General features: G+C 46.3%; 1 protein-coding gene across 6 annotated transcripts in view; it reads right to left on the bottom strand.

Annotated features, from left to right (window-relative positions):
* Nucleotides 1-26,897, bottom strand: part of sdk2b (sidekick cell adhesion molecule 2b) — a 237,956-nt gene that overhangs the window by 19,749 nt on the left and 191,310 nt on the right. For all 6 annotated transcript variants that reach the window (XM_035144861.2, XM_035144858.2, XM_035144860.2 and 3 more), the window contains exons 8-34: nt 26,735-26,818; nt 26,444-26,638; nt 24,722-24,838; nt 24,221-24,388; nt 23,719-23,821; nt 20,492-20,668; nt 19,343-19,479; nt 18,514-18,661; nt 16,975-17,115; nt 16,040-16,221; nt 15,171-15,286; nt 13,853-14,048; nt 13,317-13,415; nt 11,494-11,685; nt 9,445-9,566; nt 9,188-9,297; nt 7,865-8,015; nt 7,517-7,754; nt 6,393-6,508; nt 6,067-6,256; nt 5,506-5,604; nt 4,763-4,957; nt 4,064-4,265; nt 3,633-3,736; nt 2,722-2,792; nt 1,157-1,289; nt 650-706 (exon numbers count right to left, since the gene is read on the bottom strand). In XM_035144861.2, coding sequence (XP_035000752.2) covers nt 650-706; nt 1,157-1,289; nt 2,722-2,792; nt 3,633-3,736; nt 4,064-4,265; nt 4,763-4,957; nt 5,506-5,604; nt 6,067-6,256; nt 6,393-6,508; nt 7,517-7,754; nt 7,865-8,015; nt 9,188-9,297; nt 9,445-9,566; nt 11,494-11,685; nt 13,317-13,415; nt 13,853-14,048; nt 15,171-15,286; nt 16,040-16,221; nt 16,975-17,115; nt 18,514-18,661; nt 19,343-19,479; nt 20,492-20,668; nt 23,719-23,821; nt 24,221-24,388; nt 24,722-24,838; nt 26,444-26,638; nt 26,735-26,818 — 3,843 coding nt within the window. The remainder of the gene's footprint in view (nt 1-649; nt 707-1,156; nt 1,290-2,721; nt 2,793-3,632; nt 3,737-4,063; nt 4,266-4,762; nt 4,958-5,505; nt 5,605-6,066; nt 6,257-6,392; nt 6,509-7,516; nt 7,755-7,864; nt 8,016-9,187; nt 9,298-9,444; nt 9,567-11,493; nt 11,686-13,316; nt 13,416-13,852; nt 14,049-15,170; nt 15,287-16,039; nt 16,222-16,974; nt 17,116-18,513; nt 18,662-19,342; nt 19,480-20,491; nt 20,669-23,718; nt 23,822-24,220; nt 24,389-24,721; nt 24,839-26,443; nt 26,639-26,734; nt 26,819-26,897) is intronic.

Genomic DNA, 26,897 nt, shown 5'->3' on the forward strand with positions numbered 1-26,897 from the left:
CAGCAACAGGAACATGTTTTTGTTTAAAGCACTTTGGCCTCGATTTTCCAGTTTTGCTTCGTTCACATTTTAGAAACACCATCAACGTGCCTAATTGCTCCATTTTGCTAAGGGCCTGTCAGGAACAACTCTGGAGAACATCCGGAGCAACCCCTCCTGATTTCTGGACTTTCAGGAAAATGTCACAAACAAGGACGTGGACACTGCTGCAGGAGAGTGAACACTGAGTTTCTCGTGTTGGGAAAAAGCTTTGGGGGATTTCTACTCCAAATATGCAGGGACATCGCAATTATGTGGCTGTAGACAAAGTTAGGTATGTGCAGCCATCTGCTTTTGTAGTGCTCATCCAAATAAGCAGATTTGTGCGAACCAAGGAGTGCGCTGGGCTCGGAAGGCTCGTTAAGTCAGTGTCCAAGAATGTCTGTGTACAAAGTGCCTCCATTGGCCTCGGGAGAAGTGTTTGTACCGAGGAAATATGAATATATGCAGCCAAATGTTCCGTGCTCCGTACGCTGCCTTTCCCCGCATCATTATCCAAAGCTGCAGAGCGCTTGAGACATATGGTGAAATTCAAAGAAAGAAAGATTTTCTTAAAAGCTAATGAGTGTGTGGGAGTGTGAGAGAGAGAGAGAGAGATAACAACACTCACTGTCCAACTCGTACTGGATCAGGGTTGAATCACTCAGATTCCGGATACTGTAGGGGGCTGCGGTGGAGAGGTAGAGATAGAAAGCAATGAAAATAAAAAAAAGTAGTGGACACAGTGTTCTAATATTCTCATTGTCGAGACGGGCATCGCTACTGTCGACAAAACCCACATAATCTCAGTGATGGCAGCTCTGAGCGAGCCCCTGAATGACTCCGTGATTGTGAAATTACAGGCTAAGTTGCACAGCGCTGTACAAACAGAGAGACTCCTGAGTAAACGTAATAATAGCCTGCTGCTGATAGCCGCTGATCACACACTGGGAAGTATCAGATCCAGCGGGGGAGATGTCTGGACACAGAATAAAGGCCTTTTGTGAAAGTTTATCCTCTGACGGGAATAAAGTCATATACCGCACATTTAGAAATTAAGTCAAGGTACCGACAGTCGTTCCTGAATGTAAATGTTAAAGCAGACATTAACAGTGCGAGCGGTGGAGTTGTTCCTCACCGGTGAGCTCCGCCCAGCTGGACATGCTGCTGATGGCGTGGACTGAGTAACTCCGCAGGCGGTCGTACAGCAGCTCACGATAGCGAATCCGAAAGCCCAGTAGGATCCCGTTGATCTTCTCCTCAGAGGGGCGCTGTGACGGGGGAAAGAGTCACAGGAAGTAGTTATGTTGTGTTTCCACCTCTTCTCTCCGTTTGTTTGTACGACAGAAGTTTAAACCACTGGATCGATTACGGCGAAACTTGGTGGAAGGATGCAGTACGAGATTTATCACAGATTATAATAATAATTCATGGGTCCCGATGATAGAAATCAGGCACATTTAGGGAACTGATACGAGTGTTCAATTTGATATCGCCTCTACTGAGTGACAATGCAGTTCAGTCTTGCTTCTATCAGATGAGATCTATTATCTTTCCTCTGATTTGGAGAATGTCATCCATCCTTTATCTCATCTCCCTTTTTCACTATTGCAAGTCCTTGTATTCAGGCTTGAGGCCAAAAAAGCCCTTTCACGCCTTCTGCTCGTACAGACATTCAGCTGCTCCGCTTCTGACGAACACAAGGAGACCAGATTACATCAGCCTGGTCTCAGCCTCACTTCACTGGTCACCATTTATTTTAAGAATTGATTTTACTGATTACTTTTAAAGCACTTCATGGCTTATCTCCGTGCTACGTTGCTGAATGGATCCTCCCCTTACGGAGGCAGCCTCGTTCAGATCCTCGACCACAGATCTGCTGGTTATCCCAGGGTCGCGCTTCAAGAACAAAAGGTGAACGAGCTCAGGAACTCACCGCCTGAGAATCGGAGGCTTAGAGAATCAGTGACTTTTAAAATCACTTCTTAAAACACATATTTTTATTAAAGGTTATCATTTGGCGTCTATCTTCACGATGGGATTCCAATTTTATGGAGTTTATTGTTTTCATCCTGTTTCACACTTTTCAAAACAAAGTTACAAAGAGCTTTACAAATTAATCGTATTAATATTATTATCATTATTATAATGTAGATCCCTGTAGAACTGATCTCCAGCAATAGCCTCTTAACACAGCGTGTGACCCTTAACGAGGTCTTAAGCTGTAAATTTTCACCTTAACAGACATTTTACTGTTTGTGTGTCTTCGTTGTAAAGCTCCACTTCATTACCCTGCGTCTCCTAATGTGTCATCACTGAAGAGACTTACTGTAATTGAAACAAAAATAAAATAAAGCTCCAGCGAGAGTGAGCTCATCCTCAGGTGAGTAGCACAGAGAAATCCCCCCCCGGTGGAACATGAGAGAGCAGGCCCCGGGGGAGAAGAGAGAGAGAGAGAGAGAGAGAGAGAGAGAGAGAGAGCAAGCGCCTCTCTATCCTTATAAACTCTACAAGTGTTCTCAAAGTAAAACTGTGGCTGGGAGCCTCCTGTTTTCCTCTTTACGACCTGTTAATTCAGGTGAGCGTGTGGGAGAGGGTGTTTTTTATTAGAGAGAGTAGTCAGGCACAGCCCTCTGCACGGCCACGCTCTCTCATTAGCGGCCCCCTTTCTGGGACCAAGAACCCCCCACTGTCTGCACTCACCTGCCAGCGGATCAGCACTGACGTCGTCGTGTGCGGCGTCACGGAGAGGATGGCCGGCGGTTCGTCGGGCGCTGAAGCGACAAAGAGGAAGAGGAATGAGCCAAGTTGACCCGAAAAAACGTGCACAATTCAAGATGCTTTGTCCGTGGGTGTGCAGTGGCCTTCACGGGGCGTCAACACACAACGCCACGCTCACGTGACGAGTCACAAAACAGCAGCTGGAAAGATCAGTGGAGCGAAAGTTTCTTTAGTCGGTGAGAGCGACTCTGGTGCAAACATTGCCAAGGTTTTACCGCTGCCCTCTTGTCTTGCGGTGACTGCAGATGGTGCGTGGCTCTGCCAGCAGTGTCTGTAGCTCAACAGGGGGTAAGTCATGCAGACAACACACTGTTCCCTTCACAACACAGAACAAAGACAAACCTTTGGCTCTTTCTTTTTTTTTACATGAGTGTTGATATTGAAGCTATTAATAAAGATTTAATATAAACATAACTGTGTCCTGTATATTTGAGAGACATATTTAATTTGTTTAAGTCATAGTTTGACATTTTGGGTTCGACAGTGAAACAAATCACTTCCTATAAAACCAGAACCATAACTTTTACACTTGGCAGATTAAACAATGATAAGTGAGTTTTAAAGGCGCTGGTAGGTGGATGTTTTTCTTCGTATGGAGCCAAGTTTAAATCTTTATCCTGAGCTAAGGCTGTGATATTCTGGCTTTTAACTTTGTAGAACTTTTAAAAACACAAAAATGACATAACATGAAAAAGCATCGTATGTTTTCTTCCTTCAGATCTAATTCTGATCAATTAATCTAATAAGCAAATCTCCTAAAATGTCAATATAGTCATATATGATCAGACATTTACATTATGAATAAAGACGTCCTCTCATGATGTCACTCTTACCGTCCTGCAGAGTCGTGATGGCTTCACTCTCCTCGCTGTACTCGCTGTCTCCAATGTCATTGGTGGCTTTCACTCTGAACTGGTAGGACGTAAAGGGCTTCAGCCTTCGGGTCGGAGACACAGGACAAGGACATTAATTGTGATCGACCATCAAAAGAGAAAGTATTTGGCAAATTCAAACTGAAACCTGACTAATTGTTTATTTTCTAAACGGAACCAAATACACATTTTTAAAGTAAGGATATTGTTGGCCGAGCGATTACAGTATTAAAGTGAATGCATGTGTCCTGTGAGAAGAGAGATTGTTGTTTTTATTTATTATCCACCTCCTCATCTCAAGAGAACAAACACAAATCCATTCAGTGTAATGAGTGGGATGGGAATGAACCCGAGGCTGTGACTGGGAGCCGTTGGCTGATCGCCGTCTCTACCTGGACACGATGTAGGAGGAGGCCTCGTGGTTGACGGAGGCAGAGTGGACGGTCCAGTTGCTCTCAGGAAGCTCTCGAAGCTGCACTGTGTAGTAACGCACGGGGGACAGGCCGTCGCTGCCTGGCTCCCACGACAACAACACCTGACGGGCCTGGACGTCCTTCTGGGGAACCATGGGAAGGCTGGTGGGCTGCGGTCGGGCTGGGAGGGACGGACAGACAGACAGAGGCACGCAAAGAGACGTTGGACGAGAGACGTGGCAAGTTCATGCTGCAAGGATGGAAAAGAATGAGAGAAACAGCTGTGGCTCCCGTGGAACGGTTGCTGAAAGATATGCACTTTTTGCTTATTGCCCTCCGCTCGCATTTGCATTTGCTATGTCGCACAGACGAGGACATAAATAAGTGCAAATCTGACGAATGAAAAGTAGCCGAGGAACGATAGCTGCAGAGTAAACAATCGCCAGCGCGCCTGGAGGGAAGCAGATGGACTGATTTGCGTCCCACAAACACCCAAAGGGCAGAAAACACATCTGCGCACTGGACTGTTAACTGGAAATGAACTAAGCACAATGGAGACGTGGCACATTACAGTGATCACACACCTGTATCTGCTCTGAGAAGCTTTATTTTGATGTATAATCAATCCAAGTCTTAAATCTTTTATTCAAATGCTAATTTAATTGGAGTTGTGTTTACCTCTCTTCTCCGTGGTGACCACCAGCGCCTCGGCCGCCTCGCCCCAGCCCTTCCTCGTCTGCGCCGTGATGCGGAACACGTAGATGGACTCCGGCTTGAGGTTGGTCACCGTGTACTGGCGAGCGCTCGGGCTCAGCACGTCCACTGTGGCCGTGTTGGTGTTGGTGGAGTTGAGGTGGTACGTGATCTGGTACGCTGGAGAGAAGAATCAAACAAATCTCATCGGAGGAAGTCGCTCGGCGGTTAATTAAATCTCGGGCTGAAAAATTTATTTTAGGAATTTGAAGCGTTCATTGTTTGTGCAGGGGTTTTTTTTCTCCTAACAATTAGATGAAGCGCAAACTGAGCAACAAGCAGCTTTGTCTTTCAGCATCTGTTCCTTTGTGCCTCTGTCATATTATGCAATTTAAAATACATGATCTGACGGATGAATAATTAATCAAACGCTCACACGGAAATCCCCTATTAGCTAACAACAGAATCCAACTCCCTTTACAGCAGCGGTGGAAAATAACAAGATTTGATTTCCCTCAACTAATAATGTCAAGTCCATCAAGTTGGAGGCGAAAAAACACACATAACAAAAAAGTATTTAGCAGTTGAGAGTCATCAGGAGTGACAGCTGTGGGCCTGATGAGCCATTAAGTCTAAATAAAGTAAAACTACGTGTGCAGTGTTTCAAAGGAACCGCAGAATTTGAGACTTGATCCGAGAAATGTAGGAGGATTTTCTGTTTTACTAACCCAGTATGATGCCGTTGGGCTGCGAGGGGGACTGCCAGATGAGCCGGACTGAGGTGGTCCGCACTTCAGGGAACAGGATACCCACCGGAGGTCCTGGGACTGCAGGGAAGCAGAAAAACAACATATTCAATACGACTCAAGATTTCATGATTCCAATGTAGTGAGAAGAAGATTCCCAAAGATCACCACGAAAACAAATATGTACTTTTCCTAAGAGCCATGACTTTGTTAAAGGAAACATTCTGCTCATATTCAGGTTCATAATTTTAATTTGTGTTTAAAGATTTACAAGCTTTTCTGTTCAGAAAACACATTTCCTCAAACTGTCCAATGCTGCAGCTCCTCAATAATTCACTGCCGACTTTGGGCTTTGCAGCTTTGCAAACTTTTTATATTCACAAAGAAAAGAAAGAACTGACTAAGTATCACGTCTCCTCTAATGTTTTCAGACAAGAAAAACTAACCACATTTCATATCACAGGAGAAATTACTTCAACACCCCCGCTGTCAAGTGTATTCACGTTTCAATAACAATCGTAGCGATAATATTGTTTCACCCACCGTCGTCCAAAGTCCTCTCCAGGATGGGCGGCGAGCTGGGCCGTCCGTCTCCGATCCGCGTGAAGGCCTGGACCTGGATCTCATAGAGCACGTACTTCCCCAGACCGGTGAGCTGGACGCTGTGCGTGGCGTTCCCCTCCACGGTCCAGAAGTGGACGGCACTGTCAGAGTCCTTCTCCTTGTACACCACCTGATCCGGGGGAGATACAGAGAATTAAAACGTGACCCTGCAGCTTTGTATACGGCCTGAAATAGCTCACATCTCTAAAAAACAACTAACTGCTTAGTAAATAAATAATAAGTGATGATAAAAGGCACAAACCGACCTTGTAGCCCAGGATGAGGCCGTTCCTGTCCGGTTCAGGGACCTCGAACCAGCGCACCAGGATGCTGCTGGAGGTGGTGGCGAAGGCCGACACGTTGGTGGGTCCACAGGACGGGACTGCGAGACAAAGACAGCGGAGAGGAACATTACGCCTGAATGGTCCATTGTTTGCCATACATTCTAGAAAAATTAATTTGCCACGCTCCCTCTGTGTGCGTGTGTGTGTTCACTGTGTGCACGTGGGTGTGCGACAGAAAAGGCTGGTTTGAGCGATCTGCTACGCTTGTATCACTTGTGTGTGCACGTATATAGCCTTTGATTTCCTGGTCTACCCCTCCAGGGCTGCAGAGGGAAAACAGAAAAGGGCCTTTTCTCCAGCTTGGCACTCATCCCTGGACATAATGCGCTGATTCCTAAGAATTTGCCTGAGCGAGTGGAAAAAAGAAAGGAGAGAGCGCAGGAATTCCACATTCAAGTCCATGTGTTCTCAATTTCCTCAGACGGCTTCCATTCCTCGCTCTACCCAGAGTCTGGTGCGGACGGAGGCTGAGACAGAAGCGGGCGGCGAGGAGGAAGACTTCAGGAGGACATGTGAGTGGGAAACAGTCTGCGCACAAACAAACTCAGCATACGGCAAAGTGTAAACCGTGAATCTGCTCGTTACTACTCTCATCCACAGAGACTAATAATGTATATACTCCACACAGACTTGGCATAAACGTAGAGTTAGAAAAGTATTCAAGGTTTTCATTTATATTTAATCCAGTTTTAGAGCAACGCTGTGCCTCTTATAGCAGCTTCAGAATGAGTTTGTGTTTGAGTTTCATTCCCACTTCCTCAGTCTGAACGTCTGTTCTGTGTCACTTTGGTGAGTGGGTTGAAGAGTAAAGCTGAAGTGTAGATCAGTTAAAAAAGACTTAAAAACCAGAGTTTATCTTCAATATTCAGCAGGAAACATTTAAAATATGAAGAATTCTAAATAGAGTTTGGTGGATCAGAACTTTTCTGTGCATAAAAAACACTTAAGTGCTCAAACACGTGGGAGCTATGTCTTATTCGTGAACTTATAGTGTTGCTATTTTTCATTTGATCGATTATCTGATCAGAAAAAACAGACTGACTCACCAGACTCTCTGGTTCTGCCTTTGACCGGCTGGCTCCAGGGTCCCATCCCGATGCCGTTGACGACCTGGACCCTGACCTCGTACTCCGTCCACTCCTCCAGGTCCTCGATGGTGAACTCTCTCTCCAGGCGATCGGCGATGATGTGGATCAGCGCTCGGCCCAGTGAGCCCGCCCGCGAGTACTGAACTCTGTAGCCCACCTGCTCCGCGTTCCCGTTGTATTCCCATTCAGGTAAAGGCTGCGCAGACGAACAGGGACAGGAGATGAGGATTCAAGTGTTTTTATGATGCGACGATTCAGAGATGCGACGGATGATGAATACGTGAGAAGAATCAAAGTGGTATTTACCATCCATCGCAGCCAGAGGCTGGTCTCGCTCGCGGTGCGCAGGGTGACGTTGGCAGGGGCCATGTCAGGAGGAGCCGGCAGCGTCTGGATCCTTCTGGAGGGCTGACTGGGAGGACTGGTTCCCACTATGTTCACCTGACGCATTCGGAACCTGGTGTTTGGAGTTTAACATTATTAAAATGCACCTTCTGGAAAAAGGATAGTTTACTGTGAACTGAAATCACGGCTCAGAATGACCCAGCGGCTTCGAGTGGGCATCCTCGTACGTGAGGCTTATTGCATATGAAGCGAGATCACAGCACTGAATATCAATATGAATATGCTGAGTAGAGAGCTTGTTATTCAAAAAAGAAAAATCATCCGGTGTGAATGTTTACCTCCGCCTTAATGTAAAGTGGCAGCGCTGGTGCGCGAATGATGAGAACTATAGCGGTTGAGGGTCTTTGGGGATCGACTCTGTGAAATGTTAATTGGTTACGTTGATTGCGATCATGGAAAACTGGCAGGCTGCACGGAGATAAAGATCTCGCGCACACTGGGAAATTATTTAAAAATCACACTAACCCCCGACAAGCTGGTATCCAGAAATCCAGAAAACAGAAAATAGGATAAGCTCCTGGGATGTGCAGAAATTAGCAGAGGCAGTGGAGTGTGTATCCACCTTCTACCTGTTGTTTGTCACAATGTGCACGTGTTTCATTTTCAGGTTTTCCAGTAGTGGAAAAGAATTTACTGTAAAATCACGTCTGACAAGATTATTCTTAACAATAATAATGTTCTGTGAAAGCAGAACTAAGCTGCATGTGTCTTTTTTCTGTTTTTGTGTGAACTATCTGTTGCTGTGGTACTTATTGACTTGATTTCACTTCATTTGGAGGGTGACTGCTGTGAAAACTGACGAAATCTAGCTTCACACTAATGTTTTCATTTTAAAATAGTGTTTTAAACAAAAACTGAAATTCAGGTGAGCGTTTTTAACTCCGTCCATTTATGTACAGACAGGAGGCAGGTTGTCTACTCTGCAGCTTAGTTGCAGAAAATGCTCAGAAAGTAAAATACTAAGATCAGGGATTTCTTCTCTTGGAGCAACAACGAAGTGAAACTGTTGAAATAAAGTGTTGTAATTTGTTATCCGTGTTGCGTTTACTGCTGGAAGTTGAGTCGTGATGGATCAGACCCAGTCAGGAAGTGAATGTGTCTCCGTTTATCCCGTCGAGACTAAAGTGCAACCACAGAGTTTTAAAACTAAAACTATCAGCATTTTAAAAGCCAGACGGTTTTAAACCATTAGTGTGGACGTGGCCCCGGTTCCCAGTCGTCTACCTGTAGAAGGTGTACGGGTTGAGTCCCGGCACTTCTAAGGAGCGGGCCTCGGGTTCGTTGGACACCTGGTGGACCATCACCCAGTCCTCGTTCTCCCCGACCACACCGACCTGAGACAACACAGGAAACATGACGGATTGGATTCAGCAGCGAGCAGAAGAAACACTCATCTAAAACGGAATCAATCAAATCCATAAATCATATTTGTCTCGATGTTTTGAATCCAAAAACATGATGATGGATTGAATCCGTCTCACCTGAGCCTCCACCTGCCACCGGGAAATGGAAGTCTTGCCGTCATACCCAGGCTTGAACTGCAGGGTGACGGAGCGTGGGCCGATGTTGGAAATTGCCATGTTGGTGGGAGGGCCAGGAAGCTCTGAGAGGAACAAGTTCAACAAAGAGAGAGAAAGAGAAATGACGGAAGGAACAAAACAAATCATACTTCTATAAGCCTCTTTCTGTTTTGCTGCCTTGGGGAAGGGCTTTGCTTGATGGAAAAAAATCCATCTACAGCAGCACCCCCTTGTGGCGGCACAGATACTGCAAACAGACTTAATTCCCCTCCCTGGTGTGACTCCCAACTTCAGCCGAGACGGCAAAAAAAAAAAGAAGCAGATTAGATTTGCAAAATGTGCTTACACTCAGTACACAGGCGGAGACAATGTCATGAATGTCAATTACACTGCAGTTATCTGGAGATACGATTCAATCTGATATCCTACTGTTTACACTTGAGCTGAGTAAACAATAAGAGAAACGCATCGCTCCCCCCCCCCCTGCAAAACCCTGGAGGAGGAACAAATCTGAAAATGGGGGATTCAAAGAACAGCAGGAGGGCGATTTTGTGTCGTTGTCTGTTTGTGTGTGTGTGTGTGTTTGTTGTGTTGTTTTTTTGTGCGTCAAGGCAGGTAAGTGCCACCGCAATGAATAATTAATTCTTCATCTTTTCCCCCCCCTCGTAATGCTTCCCTTGAGATAAACACTACACCAACCACAACACCAAACCCCCCCCCTTGTTCCAAAGCCCAATAGAGTTCACATTAATCCTGGTTGAAGACATTAACGTCAGAAAAACCGTGACCTATTGGAGAGTGGACAGAGGCCTAATATTAAAAAGATACAATCGCTCCTGAGGGGGACGCTAAGCAATTTTTTTCCCAAGACTGCTTAACGTGGATTTTGACGCTAATGAAATGCAGATCGTACACATTGTGGTGAAATTAACCGCCTCTAAATCATTTGCGTGACCGATCGTCGAGGTGGCTTTCAGCCGCGTCGTTACGGTACAGACGCGGGCACATCAGCGTTTGGCCAACACGTGCACACGCGGTGGGATTAATCACTGTTGTGGGGGGGGGGACTGTAAGTGCCGCTCTCAGATTAACAGCCTGTCATTTCACAGCTTTTCACAGAGATCCGGGCTCTGGTAATTGACGTGGGCATTGTATTTCTCGTTTTTGCAAATATGAAATCATTAAACACTGTAATTGTACCGTAATGCTCTCCTGGGACCTCTCATTCTGTGGATGTACGTATTAGATGGGGGTGTTCCTTTTGTCCCTGTCCCAGATGAAAGGGAGCGGGGTCTGATTTCATTGTGTCTGGCGCCAGACGACACAGAGCGTTCACCAGGTTCAGTGTGAAACAGTAAATACGCCGGAAGGGGGAGGTTCAGCAGACGTTCCCCCGGCTATTAAACATGAAAAAAAAAAAGCTCACATAACAAATTAGAGATGTGAAGTTTAAAAAGAGTGAATTTATGAGGCAGAAGTTTGGGAAACGGAGGATCCAGTACTTCTGGAGCTTCGCCCTGCGAGGAATTAAAAAGGCAGCAGAGCTTGATGCTCTTTTGATTTGATGTTTAGGAATTCAAATATTGATTTCAACTCTATGGAGGTGCAACACTTTATCTGTGTATGAAAAATACAGACAGGAATCAAAACGGTTGTTTCTCCCATGCAAAGTGCTGTGAGCGTCACAGAACTCCTTTTTCATTTCAAGGTGGAGGCAAATGTCTCTTAATCTGGACAAGGGACTGCGTGGCGTTACATTTCTAAGGGCTCAGTGAGAAAATGATTATATGTTAAATATAATATATTTGGGTGGAATTTGGTCGTTAAGTTATTGGAAACATTTCGGATAATACAAATAAACAAGTCAACACAATATATAACGTAGAACTGGTCGTTTTTAAACATTTTAGTGAAGAATTGCTTCTATAAAAAGTGTGTTTTTTGTATCGTCTGTTGCTTTTACAATGTTACGATGCCTTTTCACTTCATGTTTGCTGTGGGGTCACTGACCTGGCGGGACGCCGGAGGAGATGGTGGAGGACGACAGCTGACCCTGGCCCTTGGACGTCATGCCGGCCACCTCGATGGTGTAGGTGGTGAGCGCGGTGAGTCCGGTCACCCTGTACTCCAAGGTGACATTGGGCAGGTAGTGGGTGACCCTGGTGTTGGTTCGGTTGAACTCCTCCCACGATATGCGGTAACCTGCGAGGAGAGAGAGAGACGGAGGAAACAAACAATTCAACAGCGGTTTTTACCAGCGTAGCGTCTCTCGCTCTCACATGCTACAGGGCGAGCTAACAGAAATATTAAATAAACTTCATCAAAAATTGAATATAGCAAATTAAATCAGCCTGTGATTATACCTCCCTGCACACACATCCTCCCGCCCACTCCCTTCCCCACACACACACACACACACACACACACAAACACACACACACAAACACACACACACACACACACAGACACACACATCCTCACCCTCTCAAAGTTAATGCAATTTGCTCCTTGGCCAGCAGCTCTTTTCATGTGATTGCATAAGGCATTAGGCCGCACTTCTTGCCAAATCAATAATTTCACATGGCATGCCAGTGTTTGTCTCCTGGGAATTAGCGGCACATTAAAATGTTTTTTTTTTTTTTTTACAATATGCTGCTAAATCCCAGCCTCGGTAAACACTTGAATATTAATGTCACTACTGAGCATTTTCTTTTCTCCCTTAACTCTTTAAGTTTGTGCCGAACGAAGTAAAAGACGTAACGCCGGCTCAGGAGAAAGATCATTAACGAGGACGTTTTGCATTTACATCCCCGGACTGCATGGTGAGAGAAAATATTTATGTGTGTGATTTTACAAATGTTCTTGCTTTAGTTTATTTCACCGAACAGGAATCACAGATATAATCTATGCAGAGATTTGATCCTTAAGTAAAAAGAAAGCTGATTTATGGCCCAAACTCAAAATTGAGACCAAAAACTACAAGCGAAGGGTTTTTATAAGAAGCAGAATCAAAACGTCTCTTTGGTTAATCGTCTCCCTGAGGAGGTTCGGATGGGACAACCATACAATGGTTTAAGGGTCGTCTACTCCGCCCCTCACTCTACTTACCTCAGCTAAGACTTGTTATGTTTTAAGAAAAGGAGATTTTTTTGTGGCGGATCTATCGTGCAGAGCTCGGGGGAAAAGGACACGGCCGCACAGCTGCGACTGTAGATCTGCTGCTTTCGAAGCTCATGTGGTCTCTGTGTCTGCAGCTACATGACCCAAATAAACAACAAATAATAAAGAGCAACTGTCCCACGTGAACCCACCTGTGGGGATATTGTGGGGAAGGGGGAATCACTGAATGGGGTCAAGCAGCTGCTCAAAAAGCTAATTACAACAAATTTTTGTGATTGGTCTCTTTGTGAACCAGCACCACTGGGCACCAACTGCTTTTCCTCACCGTCCCTGCGTTCAACCGTTTGGAACGGGCTGTTTTTGCTCGGTCCGTGGTGATGACGGCTGCTGCCTTCTTTTACAGACACCGTCAAAAGTGACCCTGAGCTGCAGCAGGAACTCGAACCCTGACGCCTCGCCACCGCTGCTGCACAAGGAGCTGTTCGCCTGTTTATTCAAAGTTCTGTAAAGCTTGACGCAGAACTGGAGAATCAGTTGTCGTTGTGATGTGGTCTACTTAGTTTGTTCAAAGTTTATTAATAGTGAACGTGTCCCAATTCGACGCTGCACTTCCTCGGGGCCCTTAACTAACTCACACATGTCAGGTTTCAATAGGATGAACAGTTCTCAAGATGTCCCAGCAGAGATTTCTAGAATCAAAAAGAGGGATTTACCTGTGAGGACGCCATTCTTCTCCACGGGCACGCTCCAGCTGACTTTGAGCGACGTGTCCAGGATCTCAGTGAAACTCAGGTGACCCACGGCGCCGGGAGCTGGATGAGGGGGGGGGGGGCAAATAAGAATAATGAGAGAGGCCAACGGGCAAACTGATCCACTTAACATGGAGCCGGAGCCCGTTGCTGATCAGCGGGGATATTGGACTTGGCTCCAAACCCGGCGACAGAATTTGCATTTCAAATGTGTTTACGGACGAAATCGGCAAAACAAAGTAATTGCTAAAAAACTGCCAAGTGATGACAAGTTCAGGAAAATTAAGAGTTTTTAAAGCCTAACTAATAAAGTCTAAGGGACCTAATTCCCAATTACAACGATCCTGTCTGGATGCAGAAGAGACTCATTCATTAGCACTTCTCTATAATTTTGTTCTGCATGAATAATAAATCTTGCCCGAAGGATGTGTTTCTGGGAGACGCTCGTGTCCCCTCGCCGCCACGGGACAGGGAACACAGCGGAAGGAGAAGTCACTCACTGTCCTCGTGTGTCCTCGCGGCTTTGGGCGGGCTGCGGGGGCCGTCGCCGGGCGTGGTGAAGCACAGCGCCGACGTGAAATACTCTGTGAACTTCTTCAGACCCGTCATGTACCCCACGTGGACGCTGTCCTGGAAGTTCGGTCGCACTGTTACCATGGAAACGTGCTCGTCTCTGCCGGGCTCCCATGCCAGCAACTAAACCAGACAAACAAAAGAAAAAAAAAAGAAAATTACCCAGACAGTCAGAAATAGAGCAGCTAATCGTTTTATTTTTTTTCCTGTAATGATTCTCACACATTTGTTCTCGCAGTGCTAATAGTTGTGTCTCCCTCCGGTCGGCCCGAGTCACTCGGAGGAGTTATTTGGCGTCGCGGTTCTCTCAGATTTATTGAGGAGGGCGCCCCGAAGAGGTTTTGACTTGGAGGAAATGGATGCGAGAGGAAGCGAGCGTCACGGCTCGAGAGAGGAATGATGGCGTCCTATTATGCATGTTGATTGCGGCGCGTACAGCACATACAAATGGGACCTGGATCGACCAATTAGGTGCTTAGGTAATTAGTCCCCGTGGCATTTTTTTTCTTCTATTGGGTTCGTTTCCAGGTTCCAGAGAAGCGAGGGAGCTTCCAGGGAAGCAAAGAGCTGCTGAGAGGATGTCAGAGAGATGGATGTTTGACTCTCTGCCGCTCTCTCGCTCTCTTTCACTCTTTTTTCTCCATTAAATTCTTCCTTGTGCCGTAGTTTCGATCACCTTTCACTTTCTTTTTCCTCACAGCCGCTTAATTCTCTCCCTGGAGGAAAAGCTGGTATTTAAGATTCAGATTCGGTTTGCACAGTGACTCCCGCCCCGGACCCACCCTCTGCTGAGTAAGGCCTGTGGAGCGCCATTGAACACACAGACAAAAAGAGAGAGGGGGGGAAAAAACCTCGATGATATAAGTACGTCTCACTAGAGGCGGTGGGAGAATAGAACCACCCTATGGATGTGGCTTTATGATTCCCCTGCAGGCTACATTTGTTTCGGGGGGGAAGTGTACACAAGAGACAGCGAGATGGACTACGTTCAAGAGCCCGTGACAAAATAATGAAGACATTCATCATTACTCGCACACGACTTCACAATAAAACATGTGAAAAATGGCTGCGACGATAAAGAGAATGACCTCCGACTGACAAATGGAAGAACGGAGTCCATCGTTCACAATGGCACCAAATATCTTTCGCCCCCTCGGCTCTCCGCCGCCTCGCGCTACAACACGCCGTGTGATTCGACAAGTTCGCCTCTGACAGTTCCGTCAATGGCGGGTGATGGCTACTGACCTTGTAGCCCTGGTTGATGCCGTTGATGAACTGGGGGTTGGGGGCCATCCACGTGAAGCGGATGGTCGTGGAGTTGACCGGCTCGGCCTGCACGTTACCGGGGGCGATGGTGGGCACTGGGATGGACAGAAGAAAAACAAAACCCCAGAGGTGTGAGAGGCTGGTAGAAGTCTGCGGGCGTCTGTTTTGATGTCAGTATTGATCGCTGCTGCACAGGTCAGAGCAGAGGCTGCCATCGCTCTCTTTCTGATGACACCTGATGCCAGCGACACCGTGCAGGACTGTGTGAGCGGCGTATTGGATCTGAGGAGGGTGTCACACCTTTGTGTGGCCCTTTACAAAGACAGGTTAAAAGGTAAATGGCTCTTAGCAGAAGATTTCAGCTAAAGACGCATGAAGCTGGAGGCTCACGAGCAGGTTTTTGTTGCTGCAGGGTATCGTATTTCAGTCATATCACCTCCACCTAGATTGTTTCCACCCCTGTTTGTTTGTTGGTTGGCTTGTCTGTTTGATTACACCCAAAAATTACCATAAAACTTATACTTTTTATGTGGTACGGGTCAGGAAAGATCCCACAGAATTCTAACTTTCTTTAACATTGCAAGCTTGACATTTTCACTGATTTCCCAGGGAATAATAAATGAATTTAGGGAACTCGTATCTATAAGTGTGTGCAAGTTGGTGCAGCTTGATTGAACTTAAGTGGGATATAGGGCCTTGGGGGGGTTATGTGCTTTAGCTGGAGCCGTTCTAGCTGAGTGTTTTCCTCTTTAAAGACAGGCGTATAACTTCAACACATATAAACGCAGAGTTATCAAGAAAACAGTCTGAAGATCAGCTGATATTTGATCAACAACACTGACACTCACCTCCCTGCAGGGTCCACTCTGTGACCTTGTGGCTGAAAATGCCCAAACCTGCCCCGTTGTAGGCGGCCACCTCGATCTCGTAGTTGGTCCAGATGATGAGGTCCTCCAGCAGCAGGTTGGTCACGTCCGGGCTGGTGATGTTTTTGATCTGGTAGTCCACGGGCAGCCCAGTGAGACGGTACCTGACACACACACCAGCACACAAAGCAGAGTTTCAGACAGAGAGAGAGAGAGAGAGAGAGACCTGCAGTACCCTGCATCTCCTGCTGGGGGGAGACAAAGCATCAGCAAAAGAGGAAAGCAATTAAAAGCCCCTGACAGCAGCGACTGTTGTCTGGAGAACACCTGCTGTTTCATTTGGTTGGAATAAATAAAGGACTCACAGAAAAACCAAACTAATTACGTGTTTACATGATTTACAGTCAGTCTGGCATATTGCTGACTCCCTCCATCGGAGTCAATAAAGTTTTTGAAGTCAAACCAGTCATTACAAATTTTAGTTTTCTGTCAAACTAAATGATTTTTAATTGCAGCGGTGTTAAGTGACACTGTCGGGGGTTCTGCAGCGAAACATACTGTGTTTGATTTAAAGATAATTAACTAGGACTTGGGTGTATTGTGTGTGTGTGTGTGTGTGTGTGTGTGTGTGTGTGTGTGTTGTGTGTTGTGTGTGTGTGTGTGTGTGTGTGTGTGTGTCTGTGTTGTGTTGTGTAGATGTTAATGTTGTCTTTAATGTCCGTTCATGTGTGAAGTGCAAATACAAGTTTTCAAGGTCAAAAGCAACAACCCATCAATCAAGAATTAACAGATTTTCTCTAATATATTTACATTTTTCTACTTGTAAAGACCAGAGCGCCTCCTTTTGATTCATGATGAGCAAAACTGAATGTGTAAATATGTGACTTGAAGGTAAACAGTAGGAACTGGGATCTCACCGGACGGTGTATCCCCTGAGGATGCCGTTCTGGTGGCTCTCTGGCGGAGGCTGCCACTGGATCATGATGGACTGGTTGGTCCGACCACTGGCGATGACATTCTGAGGGGGAGCACTGGGGGACTCCTCTGGCAGAGCCACACTGCAACACACACACACAGAGACACACACGCATGCACACACAGAACATTTACTTTCAGCTCAATTAAAGGTAAACATCTGGATCATTTCAGTTGAAGGACAAATCCTTTTTCTATCTCAAATGTTTCTAACTCTGATGTCTGGACATTTTTCCATGAAATTTTTTCCGGAGGGGCTTTGTGTGAGAAATCACAGCAAGCGAGCGGACGTGTTGATGACATTTCTAACACATGACGGACACAAAACTCTAAGAATACAAATATCTCGGGATGAAGAAGAGGAGCCACACACGCAGAGGAAGACGTCAACTTGGAAAGACTAATTCACACCTCGCCTCGTGGCCCCCTGCTGCTCTACGCAGACGCCACCCGTCGCCTGAACGTATCTGACATCATTCTGTTGTTGTGAGCGCGTCTGACCCACACAATCCCCTGCTGTGTTCTTCCTACGTGAAAAGCAAACCTCCAGAAAAGGTCCTGACCCAATTATCCAGATGTTTTCCACAGTTCACATGTGAAAACAGCCTTAGTGTTTAATTTCCTTTCATTAAAAGCCTCCGACTGTTCCTTGTTCACCAGTTTGCTCCTTAGAACATGTGAAACGCTCACATACACCAGTCAGCCATTGCTGGTATTACCGTTATGGCTCATCAGTGTATATTTAACCTCATGTAACACCCCGAGTGTCTTGGGAGAAGATGCATGGTGATGGGAGTGACATCACCACCACCGCTCTGCCCCCCCCCCTCACAACCCACAGACAGACGACGTTTCCAAGGCGGGAACGTCTCTCCTCACTTTTCTGTCTAAAAACGAGACACTGACACCGAACGCCATCGTCGCGCCGCAGATTCCAGATTAACGGCACGACGTTATCTAAAATCACCGGGGCTGGTTCGATCCGGTATGAAGAAGCAGAGGCGGCTCAATGATATGTTTCTCTTCTCAACAGCAATATCACAGGATCGCGGTGTAAGAGGGGGCTCGAGCTGGTGGAGGAGGGTGTGAGGCCAAACCTGATCTCACCTCCAACCTAAATCCCCCCTGCGGCTCTCAGAATGTGTCAGCCAACGGGTGTGTGTGTGTGTGTGTGTGAAAGTGTGTTTACATGCGACTGCGCGTGTTTGTGTGTGTGTGTATCCGCTTTGGCAGGCTTACATGCACATCCCTCTTCACTGACTCTTGACTGAAGGGATCAGTCAAAGCGGCTGTCTAGGAAACGGATTTCACCAACACAATGAGCGACTGCGAGGTTGTTTTTCAGGTGATTCTATTTTTCACCGTCGGCTTTCTCCCGGCAAACAACGAGCTTGTGAATCGAGGGGGTTGGTGACTGGATGAGAAGCTGCTGCCCTCGGGTGAACGCAGAGGGTGAATTCTCTATCTGTCTTTTAGCTCACCGCTCTGTCTCCTTGCTGAACTGCCCCTTCCCCACGTCATTAACGGCGCAGAGGCGGAACTGATAGGAGCGTGCGGGGATCAAACCATTGACCGTCACCACCACGGACTCTGGCTCGATATTGGCCAGCAGGATGGCCCAGGGAGCATCTGGGAGGGGGGGAAAGAAAACAGAAAATGTAATTTTACACCTTGCTCTACACGTGGACAGATATTGTTCATCGCTATGCTAACTATTCACCTCCTCGCCACTGAGAATATTTTTAATAAAAGAGAGGAGTCAAACATTTCGAGTAATTTCACAAATATTCAGGAGGGATTTTCACTTTCATGCCTGCAATCGTTTTGTCATGGAAGGTCACATTTTAAAATTCAGATTCATTAAAAAAAGACTCTTAAGAATAAATTGAAGTATGAGAACAAAGTGCTGCATTTATTCTGCAGAGCATGTTGAACAAACCTGTTACATGTGGAGCCGTCCAAACTATTACTAATTATTATTATTATTAATTATTATTATTATTAATTATTATTATTATTAATTATTATTATTACCTACAACTACGAGGTTTGAACCAATCTCTCTGTTTCTTGAGAAACTACGAAACCTCTTTTAACATCAGGCGCTACCCGCACACTTTTCAACGTCGTCATACTTATGATCACGTGGTGCTGATGATCCAAGCGACTCTGGAAATATCACAACTTTGTTCTCGAAATCTCTGCTTTATTTTTCCTTTAAACAGCCGAGCTCCCTGTTTTATTCTAAATATCTTGAAGGCGTGTCAACAGGACGCACCGCACGGATGGATGAGTAGAAGAAAGACTTACTGTTCTCAGAAACCTCCAGGATGTAGCGTATGAGGGGACTGTTGCCGTCAAAAGGTTTGGCCCAATCCAGGTCGATGGCTCTTTTCTCCGACTTGCTCAGCCGAGCTGTGGGGTTCTCCGGGGCATGGGGCAGCTGCCTGCAGAGGAACAGCATGACAACCCCGAATAAATAAAACAATCTCCTCTTCCCCGGCGAATCCTCCGCTGGGCCGCAGAGTTCCAGGGCGTTTTGTTCCTCTGTCCTGAACATCTCATGCATGAATCCGAAGTCAAGCTTAATGTTTCATAACGTCAGAGAGATCGGTTGGATAGGTGACGAAAATGTGGCGAGACAGGACGGCAGAGACGGACACGCGGGCAAACAAAACGAGCCGCACGTCACCACAGGGAGGGAACGGGCCGAACGGCACAAGGAGACGGACAGGAGGAAAATGCACGGTGACGTGAACGGATGAGGCCGAAGCCGGGGATGGTTAATTCATTCAGCCATAAATTCAGATAAGCACGGACAGATTGATAGATATCAGTCAGTCCAACAGAAAGTTAGTCTCATTCATATTAGATTCACCCTCTGCCGCAGTGAGTCACTGTGTGCACAAGAACAACAGTCGCAGGGAAAGTTTCGGAGAAAGAGAGGATTTGAGATGACAAAAAAAACAAAAACACAGTGTTTGTATGAGCACAAGAGTGTGTGTGTGTGTGTGTGTGTGTGTGTGTGTGTGTGTGTGTGTGTGTGTGTGTGTGTGTGTGTGTGTGTGTGTGTAGCGTCACTGGAAGACCGAGGAGATGGTCCCTCGGGGGTTGGGAGTGTGTCGGGTGAGAATGAGGACAGCGGAGGTGATGAGGAACAGGCATCATTTAAGTGGAAATGAGTCAGAGGTGTCAATAAGAGCAGAGAAAGGCTGGTGGTGGTGGTGGCAGCGCATCCGTGTCTGACTCCTCGTGTGTGTGTGTGTGTGTGTGTGTGTGTGTGCGCCCGAGTGTGTACACGTGTCTGTGTGTCTGCGTACACACTGTCAAGCTCCAGGGAACATGTTGCTGCTTGTGTCTTTGCACTGGAGAATATTGGGGAAACAAGAGTGTGAGGAGAGGGCGATGAGGGCGAGCTGGCAGGGAGAGAGGGGGAGAGAGGGGAGAGAGGGGGGTTACCTGACGCGGAGGTGAGCGCTCCGGGAGTCGTTGCCGCCGACGGAGGTGACTCTGCACGTGTACGTGCCGATGTCACCGGACCAGGTCTGGGAGATGTGCAGGGTGCCGTCTGCCTCCAGGCGCATGCGAGGGATGGACTGGACGTTGATGACCACGCCCTCTTTGTCCCAGATGTGCCTGGAACACAAAGTTATCAGTCAGCTGAGATGACGGTATCATCATCATCATCCTCATCATCATCATCATCATCATCATCCTTATCCTACGTACACCTGTGACCAGCACCCATTGGACAGTACTGGCTGTCAATCAAAAGAAATCCACATAAACTAGAGAGTGAGACTCCTGGAGTCGCCCTCTGCTGGTCGGTCAAGAGAATACAGCTATCAGGCATTTCCACATTGGCTTCACTTTTCGGACCCGGTGTCTACGTCCATCTGGATCTACAGTCTATTACTCACTATACAACACTACTCACCATTTCCACCCGACAGATTTTGAAAAGGACAAAACCAAAACACTTTCAAAACTCCCACAGTTTTCCAAAAGCCTTTAACGGAAATGATCTGAAAACTTCGTCCCTAGAAGAATCCCGATCAATATCATTTCTTGCCATAATTTCCATTTCCCTCGCTTCGACGCGAGAGGTGGTGAGAAGTGTCGTCATGGTCGATTGTTATAATGAACAGAAACGTGAAAATATAACCCAGGAGGATAAATAGAGATTTCTTGTCAGTATAAAAAAACAACAGAAGAGGCTTTCGATGCTGCCGGACCAAAAAGTCAACTGAAAAAACACAAAGCAACACAAACACACAGAGATTTGCTCCAGGCAGCATGAAATGAGGATTTGCACAAACGCTGCGAGATGAAAACTTGTCCTGAAGCCTGAGAGTAACTTTAACCTTTTTTTTTTAAACAGATAGGATAAGTACCCCGATCTTTTTTTGGGTCAGTGAATGCGAACGTCTTAAGTAATTGATAATAACGTCATGGCTCAAAAACACATTCTGAAATATTAATTCAGTCTCCTGCTGGAGCCGTGACACGCACACGTGCATGTGCGGCTTTTCGACGGGCGAGGTTAACTGTTGTCGACAGCACAGACACGAATAAACGTCGTCTGTGCTCAGGTTTGCGTCGTCCTTTTGTTCCGCCGCAGTCTGAGAGGAATGTTATTAATGAGGTATTTCATCTCTCTCCTTCTCCGTGTCTTCAGACTCGCCACCAGAGCCGCCACCACGCGCATATCATAGCGGCAGACGGCTGCATATCAAACGCCGGATTCACACTCATCAAAACTTCACAGCCCCCCCGAACGTAGCTTCAGATGTAGCCTTTCTCTTTTGAGTAGAAAGTGACAGAACGGTCTATTGATCGCTAGTGATGTCGAATCCGAGCTCGGGAGCTCAGTGAGACGTCGGGTTGTGGTGGTTGTGTGTCGCTCTGCTCTGGGCGCCAGCTGGAAGGCGGAGCTTGAAGGAAACTGTTAAGTTTTCAGAACGAACACGTGTTTGAGTTTCGCACAAAACCGCATTTCTGTCCATGTTTGCGTGCATTTGGTGGAAATCTTAACTTTCCCATTCGGGGGAACTAGAGCATAGCAACATGGAATATGACACAAACAGGGAAATAATAAAAACTTAGTGGTAGCAAATGACCAGTCAACAAACAAAGATGGATATTCTTGCATTTACAGAAATCTGTGTTTGTCTGTATGTGACTCATATGTCTCATTAAATGTTCGTCTTATCGGCTTCACACTTGGCATGTGGGTAACCCTAAGAAGTGCAGGGTTGAATTTGGTGATTGAACAGTCGACCAGCGTTCTGCAGCAGAGGCGGCTGAGACTCATCAATGCAAATGACCTCACGACAACTGATTCTCCAGTTCGGGGGGGCGAAGCTTCAAGGTTGTGGACTCACAGCTGGGCCTAATTTGCCGCCGCTCAATTACCACTTTTACAGTTTCAGAAGGAAAAGTGCCACCAGCATCACCACAGGCCAAACAAACAGCTCGTTACAAACAGGCAGGTTTACTGCGCTGGTGGACAACAACACTTCTAACACAATCAACAATGGATGGAGCCTCACGATGACGGATTCATGAGCCGAGTGCAGCCTCCATCAAAGTTCATCTCATAGTTTCCTTCCCGTCCCAACTTGTATGTGTTATTTCACATTCAATCATTTATTTCTTAACATTGATGTCCAACCAAATCCAGACGTGTCCATGTCTGCAGGGTCAGGCTCCCACACACGTGAGTGAACCTCAGGTCTTTTTGATCAGGGCTGAATCTACTACATCTGCCTCCCCCTGACTTTTACATCTTTTTGATCTGTGGACATCGCGGTTATCTTTTAAGGGAAAACGCTGGCAAAGATTCTGGATTTTTTCTATTACCCACAAAAATCCTATGAATAGATCAAAACAGCGCATGAATGTATCCTAGAAACACGTTTTTGTCTGCGTAGCCAAAGCCAGAGATAGCTTATTCCCCTGGTGCCACGGAGCTTCATTGTTATTCAAAAGAACATAATTTACACACACTGTCCTGCTGCCCTAAATAGTCAATAGTCCCTAATAAGTGCACTATTTATACTATCCTGGGTAACATCTGCTAAAAACTACAGCGCCCAGCTATTTTAAGGATGAATTTTAGAATAAAATATGCTGAGAGATGGATCACATGCTGTCAGTTTGGGTCTTTTTACACTACAATAACACTTTACTTTGAAAAGCAGCTAAATTCTTACTTGGACTTTCCTTTGTTTCCTCTTTTCTTACGACTAGACTCGATGAATTGTTTTCATTTTGTCTGTCCACTGGACAGAGGAGGCGGTGGGTGAGAGGAGAGAACTCATTAAACCTGGTGTGGATCTGAATAAATGGGCAAATCCCCGAATGCAGCGTGTTCCCCGTAGAAGTCATTAAACGTATGGCGCTAGCGGGGGTGCACAGATTCTGAGTGACAGATAAACTCAGACTCAAGAGTGAAAGACAAGTTCTCGCCTGAAAGAGAGAAGTGCAAACGGAGCAAAACAACAAGTTACGAGATCTCTTACGTTTTATGAGAAGTGTAAAAAAGTTATTGTGGTTCATCATGAAACTGTAGAAACAGATTCAGAATATTGCAGGCAGCCACAACTTGTCTTTTATTGTGAAGCACTTGCAATAAATACCTATGTTTTACAACTTGTTTATTTGATTCTTGTGTGTTTCTTTACCTGACAGTTACACTGGGGTCATGTGTCACTCCACACGTCATGACGGCTTTAGTTCCTTTGATGACACTCTGGTCCTGTGGGGGGGTGGTAATTCGGGTGCGAGCTGTGGAGAAAAAAAAAAAATAAAGAGAGTGAGAGACGAGCAGAGAGAAATACAAAAATATTGTCCCTGAGAAGAACAATACCAGGGAGGAAGGAAAAGAAAGTATTTCAGAAAAACTCATTTCAGTTGAAATGACATGCTGCTGTTTTGTATTTTGTTCCTCGATGGCTCCTCGCAGAGAAACAGCCCGATGAAGAAGCTGCACAGACGAGTGCCTCTGTATCTTAAGGAATTGAGTGCAGCTTTATTATTATACAGCACAGCCTTGTTTCTCAACCCTTCGCTAAACAGACTCTCAATAAAAAAAAAACCTCCACTGTTTAACTCTCTGCGTTTGACAGGATGTGAAGGATTGTTTGGGCATTTGCGGCACATCCGTCTGATTCCCTGCACGCTCACCCCAGACCACGAGGTCCGCGGACGCCTCGTCGATGCCCCTGGAGTTGCTCGCCATGCAGGTGTAGGTCCCGGCGTCTGAGATGTGCGAGGGGGAGATGAGGAGGCTGCCCGACTCCAGCAGGGTGAACCGGGGCAGCTGCACCGAGCCGCTGGCCAACACGCGCTCACCTTTAAGAGCGTGAATAGGCAGAGGAAGAAAGAGAGACGGATGAGAAAAGGAGATAAGTTAACGGAGGGAGACAGAAGGGAGGGAGGAGGAGAATAAAATCAGGCATTCAGGGACAGAAAGAGAGCGGAAGGCGGATTGTGAGGAAAAACAAGGACAGTGTTTCCTTGATCTGCTATTGGGATGCAAACATGAAAAGCCTGGCGCTGAGTAAATCCTGGTAAAGGAATCCAATCAGGCTTTATTTGTTAAGCCACGGCAAACTATAGCCCCATGTGTAATAGATAACAGACATCATAATCCCCGTGGCGTGTGTGCATGTGTGGAGCTGGGACCTTTCTGCCAGGTGATAGCCGGCCTCGGAGCGCCTGAGGTCTCGCAGTGCAGGATGACTGACATGCCGTCGATCACCGTGCTGTCGGAGGGTCCGGCTGTGATATTCGGGGCGATGCCTGGGGGGGGGGAACAAACACACGTGGAAGAAAAGAGCTCAGCACAGTAACCGGGAGAAGGTAAGAGGGTTATAGAGATGAGAGAATAACTGTCTCTGGCAAAACACCACTTCAAACGCGGTTGTTGTAAGCGGCAGCCTCCTGCACCCCAGCGTTTAGTCGATGCTTTGTCCCGCTAATTCTTTACGGATTGACACAGCCTTCACCTCGGTGCCAATAACTGTCGGCTACCGCTCTATTTTTTTTCTATTTCTGCACCCACAGCGATAGTGGGTGTGGGGAGCGGTGGAGGGAAACCGTCTGAGGGGAGGAGCGCAGGCAGACAGAGAGGAGGCAATATGTAGATAAGTAAAATCCCTATCTGTGATATGCAATAAATCAAAGCTTTTATAGGATGACAGAAAACTGCATCGCGTCACCCCGGAGGAGAAGAGTGAGGAGGAGGGAGTTTGTCACAGGAGCAGTTGTTGATCTCAGGACAGAGGGAGGAGGACAGAGGGAGAAGTGGGGATGTTAATGTTTGCAGGGAAAAGGGAGATGATAAGATTAGATGGGGGAGAAGGGGAGAAGGGGGGGGGGACGGTGTCAGGGAGAGACGGAGAGAGAGGTAGACGTGGGAAGGCGGGTGAGTAAGCGGGAGAGAATATCATGAATTCTGATAACGTGGCGCGGTGCGGAGAGAAGGCAACTGAGACAAAGTGAAGAAAATTAGATGTCAGGACGTCGTCAAACAGACGAACAGCCAGAGTTAAATCACCGGTGATTGTAACACCGGGACACGTGATCAGAGAGAATCCAGTCGTTTAGGTGAGAGGCTGAAACGTGGCTTTAATGCTTTGGTATTAAAAGTCTTTTCTGAGCTAATGTAAACTGGCTCTGGCCTAAATGTCAGTTTATATAAAGATTATTCTTCTAATAGCTAAAACATATTATAAATGTATTTGTATTACTCAAGACATAACAGGAAATATGTTCCACAAAAAACCTTTGACCTTTCCTATTAGACATTTGTGATAAAATCTGATTTTGGCGCACAAATTGTGTTTTGTAGTGAGGTCACTGTGACCTTGACCCTTGACCTCTGACCACCACATTCATGTCAGGTCATCCTCGAGTCTACGAGAGAGGTTACGCCAAACGTGACGTCACATGCGACCTTGCTTTGTGACATTTGACCACGAATCCGTTCACCCTTGATTCCGAGTCAAAGTTTTCTGCCAAATTTTAAAGAAATTCCCTTATCTTAAGAAAATCAGGTTTTGTAACAATGACCTTGACCTTTGACGACTGGAATCTAATCAAATTTGAAATGGTTGCTTTATGATTTTCCTGAAATATCATATTTTTAAGGTCAAAAACATGTTTTGTGAGGTCGCAGTGACCTTGACCTTGAATCCAGCTGAACCTTTGCACCACATAAATGGAAATTTCCTCACAGCGTTCCTGAGATATCACATAATCATGAGAATGAGACTAAACTAAAAACACTTTTTACACTTTTCTGTTTAAAAAAAAAAAAAGGTGTAAAAACCAAACAACACATTGCTCTTTGATATGATCGTCTGTGGGGAATCGTTTAACAACGAGCTCCTGTTGAAGACTCACTGGTAACAGCCAGGTACGTGTTGGTCTGAACTTCTCCTGCCATATTCCTGGCGAAGCACTGGAACATCCCCGTGTCGTCGGGCAGGAGGCCGTTGACCTGCAGGCTGCCTCCCACCAGCACCCGGTACCGGGGCGTCTTCACCGGGTCGATGGGCAGAGCATCCTTGTACCACACGATGTCCGGCTGCGGCACTCCTGCAGAGAGAGGGTTGATTCAGGATTAAATCACTTAACATTCATTTTCTTTAATTAAAATGCTCCGACAAGCACAAGTAGAGACACGACACGCACCCCGCGCCTGGCAGGGAATGTCCACCACCTTCTCCATCTCGGCCGTAATGTGCTTCTCTGGCTCTTTGATAAACTGCGGTGGCTCTGAGGGACGAAAAGGGAAAGTAAGAGGAATAAAGTGATGGAATAAGAAACAAACATCACAAATATGCAGTTTAAATCA

This window comes from Hippoglossus stenolepis, chromosome 21 (genome assembly GCF_022539355.2).
Source record: "Hippoglossus stenolepis isolate QCI-W04-F060 chromosome 21, HSTE1.2, whole genome shotgun sequence".
Taxonomy (NCBI): Eukaryota; Metazoa; Chordata; class Actinopteri; order Pleuronectiformes; family Pleuronectidae; genus Hippoglossus; species Hippoglossus stenolepis.